At 39.4% G+C, this 10,414-nt stretch overlaps 1 protein-coding gene across 2 annotated transcripts in view; it reads right to left on the reverse strand.

Moving 5' to 3' along the window:
- msna (moesin a) overlaps window positions 1-9,957 on the reverse strand; it is a 35,030-nt gene extending 25,073 nt beyond the window's left edge. The window contains exon 1 of one of the 2 annotated variants that reach the window (XM_020463680.2): window positions 9,649-9,957. In XM_020463680.2, coding sequence (XP_020319269.1) covers window positions 9,649-9,660 — 12 coding nt within the window. In that variant the 5' untranslated portion in view covers window positions 9,661-9,957. Of the gene's footprint in view, window positions 1-3,583; window positions 3,817-9,648 lie in introns of those variants that run through there. The other variant, XM_031807834.1, reaches the window with a different exon arrangement.
- Between the last annotated feature and the right edge of the window lie 457 nt (window positions 9,958-10,414).

Consider the following 10,414-nt stretch of genomic DNA (forward strand, 5'->3'; position numbering starts at 1 on the left):
TGGATGGGCCACTCGAGTACATTCAGAGACTTGTCCCGAAGCCACCCCTGTCTTGCCACTCCTGTTGTCTTGGATGTGTGCTTAGGGTCATTGTCCTGTTGGATGGTGAACCTTTGCCACAGTCTGAGGTCCTGAGCGCTCTGGAGCAAGTCTTCATCAAGGATCTCTCTGTACTTTGCCCCGTTGATCTTCCCTCGATTCTGACTAGTCTCCCAGTCACTGCCACTGAAAAACATCCCCACAGCATGATGCTGCCACCACCATGCTTCACCGTAGGGATGGTGCCAGGTTCTCTCTAGATGTGACGCTTGGCATTCAGGCCAAAGAGTTCATTCTTGGTTTCATCAGACCAGAGAATATTGTTTCTCATGGTCTGAGAATCCTTTAGGTGCCTTTTGGCAAACTCCAAGCGGGCTGTCATGTGCTTTTTAATGAGGAGTGGCTTCGGTCTTGCCACTCTACCATGAAGGCCTGATTGGTGGAGTGCTGCAGAGATGGTTGTCATTCTGGAAGGTTCTCCCATCTCGTCAGAGGAACTCTGGAGCTCTGTCAGAGTGACCATCAGGTTCTTGGTCACCTCCCTGACCAAGGCACTTCTCCCCCGATTGCTCAGTTTGGTCGGGCGGCCAGCTCTAGGAAGAGTCTTGGTTGTTCCAAGCTTCTTCAATTTAAGAATGATGGAGGCCAGTGTTCTTGGGGACCTTCAATGCTGTAGACATTTATTGATACCCCTTCCCCAAGATCTGTGCCTCGACACAATCCTGTCTCGGAGCTCTACAGACAATTCCTTCGACCTCATGGCTTGGTTTTTGGTCTGACATGCACTGTCAACTGTGGGACCTTATATAGACAGGTTGGTGCCTTTCCAAGTCATGACCAATCAATTGAATTTACCACAGGTGGACTCCAATCAAGTTGTAGAAACATCTCAATGATGATCAATGGAAACAGGATGCACCGGAGCTCAATTTCGAGTCTCATAGCATAAGACGTTTTTTATTTGTAATACATTATCAAAAATGTCTAAAAACCTGTTTTTGCTTTGACATTATGGGGTACTGTGTGTAAATGTACAAATATTTTTTTGAATCCACTTTAGAATAAGGCTGTAATGTAACAAAAGGTGGAAAAAGTAAACGGGTCTGAATACTTTCCGAATGCACTGTACATCATGGCACAACACTCACAGCAGACTTATAGCCAGTATGCCCATAAAAGGAATGCAAAAAAAGTGTGTAAGCTGCCTGTCTTATGTCTGTTTTATGGTATACAAGCTTTCTCCTGCTGTGTACCCTAAACGTATGTCCTATGCTGTGAGAGTGATTAATCTATATTGACAAGGCTCCATGTTCTCTTTCCTCTCAAAAATGTAAATGCACAATCAGCCAGCCTGTATTTCAGTGTGTGTGTGGGGGGGGGGGGAACAGTACGCCTGAGCTGAGCCACAACAACATGCCTTATTTTCCAGTTGTGTGGCTGATTAGGGCTGCGTTCTTTCCCCTCTGTGTCAGCAGGCCCCGATTTGCTGGTCAGGCCACTTGTCACCCTGCCACTTCCTGTCATCACCGGCGGGCCGGTGGGATAGAGCAGGGAGCTGGAGAGGGTAAAGCTTTGGCTGGAATGAGGCCTGGCGGCGTCACACAGACAAGAGGGCTGTATAGTAGAGCTGTGAATGGGCCAAGGTCTGTAGGAGCAGGAATTAACTAGGACCCAGACACATTCAGCCATCTACAAGTGAATAGTACAAACCCTTGACATGGTTGGTTTTCAAACAAATACAACTCTACTTCAACAGTGCATATTTTAATTCCTTGTTTTCTTAAAATGTATGATTTAACAATATCTGGGACACATTTCTCATAAAGGTTTTACCTAACTTTGTAGGGGGAGAGATGAATAAAGCAACTGTATTTCTGACAAAGTCAGAGCCCAGTTTTCTATGGAGTGGTTAGCCTGATGATGTTTCAGAATTTCCTCTATCCATGTCTTGGCAACATGAACATAACATTTGTCAGTGAAATTAATTTTTAAGTGCATTTGCAGAGCACTGGGAAATATTTCACCATGATTAAGATACAAGGCTATTCCATGAGTGATAATTTATATTTGTAAACAAGTTAGGGCCTAAAACTATCTATTACCATAGCCATTTCTTTTACGGTATAAACTACGAACTGAGTCACACCACAAATGTGAGTTGAATCTAACTTCAGTGATTCTTTGAACTGTGTTAATTGCCCTACAAGATCCAGTAAAACATTGATGTAAGTAGTTTGCATGTAAGGCCTACATTGTGTCTCTGTCACTATGTTAAAAATGGATTTGTATTAATGATATGATGAATCACCTAAATCATACACTATACTGTCTATTTTCCCAGCCAACTAGACAGACTGCTTAACATGACATAGCCTACTGATTAGACATCATTTCATTGTGTAGTTCAGGCCAACAGGTTCTTGGCTGCCAGTCATTGTTAAGAAGTGACTTTTCTGGGTAAAAATAGTTCATCTCTCACGTGAAAAAGGAACTAAGAATGTGCAGTTCTGCCCGGTAAGGGTGGGTCTCGCATGGCCAGAGTTCAGAAAACTTGTCACACACTATTATTAGAACAGCAGCAAAACATCACTCATCATAACAGGACCAAGGATACATGTTAATGTTTCCTTTTTGCCCTTCGGAACATTCAATGCCTTTTCTGTCTTGTAAAGGGAGTTTGATCATACTGGGCAGAAAACAAAGCTATAACAAACCTTAGCTATAGACTGTATTTCAGTAAAGTATGCACACTTTATGACAGCAAATTATTATAAACTGGGACACCAATCACCAGAAGAAAAAACTATATATATTTCCAACATTTCGGAATGCCTCCTCCTTTAACTATCTCCTCGAGACATCTGTCTTTTTCAATTCGGCAAAGCCGAAAAGACAAATATTTAATTGATATGATGATTGAAATACAAACAAATTAACTTCAAAAGGGGATTTAAAAAAATCCTAAATCTGTGGAAATCAGGAACTGATGGATAATCCCTATACAATACTATGTGGTTAGATTCTTGGTAACATATACTTTTATCTGTTTTGGGGTGCATTTTAACCATTCACAAAGTAGAAGCTAAAAGCTCACTCTAATTCCACGAAATTCTGAGATTTAGGTTAGCCTCAAACTATTACCTCTCTTCTCCATAGAGCAAACATGTTCTAAACTACCACTAAAGTCAATTTTACCTGAATCAATACATTTTCAATTATGTAGATATTTTTCAGGTTGAATGTGTGAGTCTATTAGATTCAAGTTAGTTAAACTCACTGTACTATGACTTATCCTTTTTTCAAAACAGGTTCATGAATCACAGATAATGCCATCTCCTGTGCATTCAAACAACTTAAAAGCAACTACTTCAGCACATATTGATAAGGTCATTATCAGAATCATTATTGTTCACTTACTAAGAAATACTGGAGTGCTTTATGCTAACCAAGGGTGAGATCCTATTTAAAACATGAGGTTTGTTAGAAACAAAACTACATCTAAATCAACAAAAAAACACAAAACAAACAACAAAAGACAACTCACTGGTTGGTTTTCTGCAGCCAGGGAAAGACGTTTCAGACTTGCCACACAGTTACTCTCCATTTATGGGCTAAAGCCCCCAAAGGTTTGCATAATTTCTGCCTTTCACACACTCTACCGCCTGTGGCTTAGTTTATTACAAATTGTTAATCTCAACTCTGCTATGTGCATTTACAGAGCTGCTTAATCCCTTTCTTACATAGCACTAGTCTTTCCACTTCGTTTGTTTCTGTTTGTGAAGAACTAACACTTGTCAGCTAACACAATTATACTCAAGCCAATATAGTAGTTCACTTCATGGACAGTAAGAAGTAGAAATGGCTGTTGATTAGAATATCATATTTCTGAAGGAAAGCAACCTCATAGAATACCAACACATTCCTTAGTGATGTGTAGAGTTATAGAGTCTAAAGGTACATCAAAAGCACAGTTAACCAGAGTGCAAGTAACTTTTTATTGATGAAAGGGTCTTACGAATGTAATAAGATGTTTTATTTGATGTAAAATAGCATATTATAACATATGTACTATAACATTATCTGGGTAATCTGTTAACGAGACAGGAATCAATTTGGTTTCTGACATGGGGTGACCTGTAGAAGTGCTTAAAAACATCAAGGGTCATTCCACATCAAAAAGCACAAGAAAGAGGCTTGACACCAACCAGTTCAGATTGTGCTGAAATCGTTTCTGTAGTTAGAGACAAATAAGATTAGCATTTTATTCAAATATAATTTGATCTCTGAGAAATTAAGATAATTGATTTGAACCTAGGGATGCACGGTATATCAGTGAACATATCGGAATCGGACGGTATTAGCTAAAAATGCCAACATCGGTATAGGCTGATGTCTAGTTTAACACCCCGATGTGCAAAACAGATGTCATGACGTGCTTACCTATATAACTTAGGTACATGACGTAATGACGCCACGTAAAATGTTGCGCTATACGTGCAACACAGCATTCCTAAACTAGCCCACAATGTCTGCTCTGTGGATCGAGCAGTCATTTGAAAGAGTAACAAAATTTCAGCGAGACAACTCAAAGGCGAAACCCATTAAAGCCAAGATATTGCCCTTGACAATCAACCTTTCTCTGTCGTGGGCGATGTTGGCTTTTGCCGACTGGTCGAGCACCGGTACACACTACCAAGTGCGCTATTTTTCAGATGTTTCCCTACCGGAGATACACAGTAATGGCATCACTGCTATTAGCTTCACGACATTCACACTACGGAATGCCGGTTGGGTCTTTGTGTGTCAAAAAAAGATACTGTAGCACTGTCAAAGCTGTACAAAAAAAAGTCTGTAAACAAGCAAATACAGGCCACGATGTGTTTACAATACCCTGTTGGTAATAAAGAATAGTTAGTTCAACCGCAACTAGCTTTAGCTTGGTACCTAGCTAGCACCAATAAAACCAGTCTGAAAACAATGACCAGTAGAACCTGAAGTCATTTTCATTATTTTTAGCAACTATTTAGGAATCCTTGTGAGTAAGTATTAGCTAGGTTCCCACTTTTTGTTAGCCTATTGAAAATTAACTTCAGTTCATGAAAATAAATAGCAAGTCAAGTTTCCCAAAGCTAACGTTATAAGCAGCCAGCTAGCTTCATCTGGCTAGTGAGGCTCGACTGCACCAGGTTATGTGTTGTGAAGCTAGCCAGGATTAGGCACAACAGTTTGCCTTCCAAGTAAAAGTATGTAATTGACAGTAATGCAAATGAATACAAATAGTAGAATTATGCCATACTTTTATTTTGAAGTCCACTATTGTGTCTAATCCTTATTGTGGCTAGCTTCACATAGACGGGTCTGACCACCATTAATAAAATAAGAACTGTCTTATAAACTAGGGTTATTTTAGATGATGTCACCTAGCTAAATAGTTAGCTAGCTAACTATAGCCACTGAAACAGATGTTGCGTTATTTGACACGTCAAATTGTGTTATTTGACGTGTATCTTTTTTGACACGCAAAGACCCAGACGGCCTTCCATAGAAATCCTGGTTGAGAATGAAACAACTGAACAAATGAACAACGAAACAGCACAGCAAGTAAGTGAAAGAAATAGGTTTTGATTACGTTTTACTGGTAATGGGGACATACGTAAATGCCAACAAAATAACTTTTTGGTCAGTGTGGTGGGTGTGTGTAAACTTTATTTAACTAGGCAAGTCAGTTAAGAACAAATTCTTACTTACAAATGACGGCTCCGGCCAATGCTGGGCCAATTGTGCGCCGCACTATGGGACTCCCAATCACGGCCGGATGTGATACAGCCTGGATTCGAACCAGGGACTGTAGTGATGCGTCTTGCACTGAGATGCAGTGCTTTAGACCGCTGTGTCCATGTGTGTGTGTGTTAACTATTTAACTGTACTAGAATGCTTAAAAGGCCGCTAAAATTGGTTATCGGTTATCGGCATCATTTTTTTGTCAAGGAAAATATTGGATATCGGCCAAAAATTAAATATCAGTGCACCTCTATTTGCACTCAAATTGTCCTTTTAATTTATAGGATTCTTAAGTAATCTTAAATAAATATAGTACCTAACATCTGATTCTAAACTATGAATAAGACTTAAAGAAGCCAATAAAATGACCAAAAACCAACCCCGGACACACCACACCACATGCCAAACCCACCACAACAACCAATATACAGTATCAGTTCGCTATGTCTAACAAATAGTATACAGCTGCGGCTTGAAGGATTGGTCTTCATCTTATGTTCCCTGTGAATCTGGTGATGGTTTCATGGAGGAACTAAAATGTTTTCATGGAGGACTGGCTTGACTTGTGAGGATGACTACACAATTTATTTTTATCATTAGCAAAAGCTATTTGTTTTCTACCCAAAGTCGCAAAGAAAACACAAAAGACCAGCAACATTGATAAAATGATGTAGCGGTAGCAGGAACAGCAGCACCTAGTGGGCAAAAACGGGTACTTTCACACTAATGCGAATACAATGGCTAATCTCTCTTAACAGGAGAGAGACGGAAATAAAACAGATTCAAAGGAAATACATTACATAGGATAAAGTAGTAATACTCCAAGCTGCAGCTCCATACTACTTGTCAGACATAGAGACCTACTATACTGTATACTGGTTGTTGGGGTGGGATAGTATTGGGGTGTGGGGGGTCCACTGGTGGCCATTTTATTTTATTCCTCGTGTCTTACTCAATAGCAGGAAGAAGTTTGATCCAAATTGGATATTGGGTACTATAATTCTTAAATATTATGGGAATCCTATAAATTAATCCCACTGTTGTGCGGGCATGATTTAAGACGTTTAACCACTTGTAAACATTGTGTGTTTGAGCCACAGACTTATTGGTTGTACAATTGGATTAGTATTTTTCTTCTGTATCCATTGGGGGCTGAGATAGAGAGGTGTTTGTGAGACAAGGGCTGATCCCGAAGGGGCCCGGGGCGTGGTCTTTTTTTACAAAAATGTCTGTTGAGTCTGAGCTAAAAACTATTACGCTATCTATGAAAAGCTGACTCTCACGAACACGCACGTGTAACATGTTTGCTCTATGACGCTCACAAGCTACACAAGAATTATTACAAGGTAAGGGGTTCTTCTACATAGAACACCATAGGAAATCTCAGGACAGTGTCATATTACTGTAATAAGCTCACATAGTTGCTGTCAAACTCCACACAGTTGTCACTGACTAGTGATTTTCCCACTGAGCAAACAAGTTCTGTACTTACAGCATTCATATTAATGTATTTTTATCAGGTTTTTGCTTTGGCAGACCATGACCCCAACTGCTTATGTCAAATTGCTTTGCGTTCTACTAGTAACCCAATCTTATCTCAATCTCTTAATTCAAAGACTCAATCATGGACACTCTTACTGACAGTTGTGGCTGCTTTGCGTGATGTATTGTTGTCTCTACCTTCTTGCACTTTGTGCTGTTGTCTGTGCCTAATAATGTTTGTTCCCTGTTTTGTGCTGCTACCATGTTGTGCTGCTGCCATGTTGTGTTGTCATGTGTTGCTGCCATGCTATGCTGTTGTCTTAGGTCTCTCTTTATGTAGTGTTGTCTCTTGTCATGATGTGTGTTTTGTCCCATATTTTTATTTGATTTATTTGTATCTTTAATCCCAGCCCCCTTCCCAGCAGGAGGCCTTTCGCCTTTTGGTAGGCTGTCATTCTAAATAAGAATTTGTTCTTAACTGACTTAAATAATAAATAATGGTTAAATAAAATATAAAAATATAAAAAACCTGGCTGTCCTAGAAAGAAAATGGTAAAACACTTCATTGTGAGGCTAAATATAAGGGCTACAGATAAATGAAAAGCCTGGGTTTTGCTGGGGTATCGGGACTGATATGGTTAAAAGGGCCAATTCAGGGACCATAAACTACCTTAAAGGTATGGTAAATAACGCAATAAATAATGTTTCAGGAATGCCAATCTTATCTGTTTCTAACTACAGAAGCAATTTCAGAACAATCTGAGATGGTGGGCGTCATGGTCTGCTGAAATGACATGGAACGACTCTCAAGTGCTGAAACGATGGCTGAGGAACCATGCAGTTGCAGTTGTGCAGGGCGGAGAAGGGGGAGTCTGTGCTGTGAAACACCAAATAAGGCTTTCAGTGGCAGTCAAGAGACTGCAGGCCAGGAAATAGCTAAAAAGGAACTGACGTAATCTCAGAAACTTTGAGTCACTAGATTACAGTTCCTTGGGAAACTGTAACAATGCCAAAAGAAGCAAAGCCTACACTAATGGTAGGGGGACACATGAATGACTGGTGTGAAAAGACATGTTAATACAAATACAAAGATAAAAAAATAATACAACTATAATCTTCTCATGAGTTAAAAGTCTTAAAAGGTAAATGTCACAACACTGCACTTTATTTTACTGTCATTACCTGAGGCGCATTTGATCGCAGTGATTTTTTTTAAATCCTGATGTCTTACTTTTCTGTCTTGTGAATCATGTAGTAGGCCTATGCTATGATGCTACACAGAATGGCATATTCAATGTTCCTAATTTGATGTAAATACTTGATAAAGATAATGTAGAAAGTATATAAATTACAGATGCAGTGCAATGTAACATCAATAGAACTGATTCAGTGGATTCTACATTGAACTACATTTCCCTGGGCTGGGCTATGTAGGAAAAACCTAATACACAGGCCTGGTAAACTTAACAAAGGTTTGCCATAGATCAAACTTTAAGTACTTTTAGATTCTGTATAGACTACATTTTGATAGAGCAGATTGCATGTGACCTGACCTGCATCATTCAATAGCAATCCTATAGGACAGACTACCGTAGGAGTTCACTGTTGAAGAGTGCATCTGTCAGGCTAGATGTTGTACTACTGGGTACCACAAAGACAAACAACGTCAACGAATGGGAACCTCCGGTAAACCCACAGCAAACAAAACCCAAACTAACTGGCCGCGTTGATATGAATAATAACGTACAAAATGTCTGACATAATTGTTTACGAACAGGGATAGAGTTGATATGAAAACAACGAAGCGCCATTCAACTTCTTTTAAAGTTCATTCGGAAGCCAATCACGTTCCAGGAAGGGGGGGGGGGGTTGTCGATAGCGCATAGGTTGACACAAAATAACGGTTAATAGAATTGACACAAACATAGGTCAACAAAAATTCTATTTGGCCAACATTATAAGCTATCAATTCATTGAAATCGTTAATAAAACAAGTTTTGGAGAATCTGCAGGGAAAATATAGGTAACAGCGATATAGACAATAAACGTTTCATTCATTTGATGCGCGCGAAACCTTTTCAGACCTATAGCCCTAGGCTACTTTAGGATACAAAGTCAGACAAATTCAGTATCCTCACTTAGTTTATTAAGTCGAATAGATGCTTATGAAGACATATAGTGTAGTCAATCCAAACATTTGACCTTGTATCATGGGCTAAATTATCTTTCTCGACTTAACAAGACCGGAATACATTTTTACCAGAGTGGCGTTTTTAAATAACTTCTATGTATATGTGAACGTTGGAAATAAACTGTCCCCAAAACACAAAAAAAAAAAATACTCACCGTCTTTGGCATTTTTGCAGTTCTCGGTCTTTAGTCACTGATGTCAGGAATTGGATGATGGCAACAATGGAGTCAACTAAAACGTGTGTCCATTAGATAAGGTGCGCAATCTGAAATAGCGTCAGTCACGTTCAGTTTATCTTTGATTTCAAACTTTTCCCACAACCTAAAGAAGGCTACTCGTATTTGACTACTTCTTTGTTTCGCCTCAAAGTCGTGGTCCAGAGCTTGATTTCCTGCACTGTGACTGAAAAACCACACCCAACGCAATGAAGACATACTAAAAGTAGTTTTCAGCAGACTCCGCCTGTATTCTCATGACCCGTTATGCCTTTGTAAAACTCCAGTTAAACGTAAACAGTTTAACTATACTGAACAAAAATATAAGCGCAACTTGCAACAATTTCAATGATTTTACTGAGTTACAGTTCATATAAGGAAATCGGTCAATTCAAATAAATACATTATGGATCTATGGATTACGGATTAAATAAAGGTTAAATAAAATAACAAACATATAATAATATATGGATTTCACATAACTGGCAGTGGTGTAAAGTACTTACGTACTTATTTTTTACAACTTTTACTTTACTACATTCCTAAATAAAATCACACAATGCAAATAGTCCGGGTAGCCATTTGGTTACCTGTTCAGGAGTCTTATGGCTTGGGGGTAAAAACTGTTGAGAAGCCTTTTTGTCCTAGACTTGGCCCTCCGGAACCGCTTGCCATGCGGTAGTAGAGATAACAGTCTATGACTGGG

The sequence above is a fragment of the Oncorhynchus kisutch genome, linkage group LG28, assembly GCF_002021735.2.
Source record: "Oncorhynchus kisutch isolate 150728-3 linkage group LG28, Okis_V2, whole genome shotgun sequence".
In the NCBI taxonomy this organism is placed as follows: domain Eukaryota; kingdom Metazoa; phylum Chordata; class Actinopteri; order Salmoniformes; family Salmonidae; genus Oncorhynchus; species Oncorhynchus kisutch.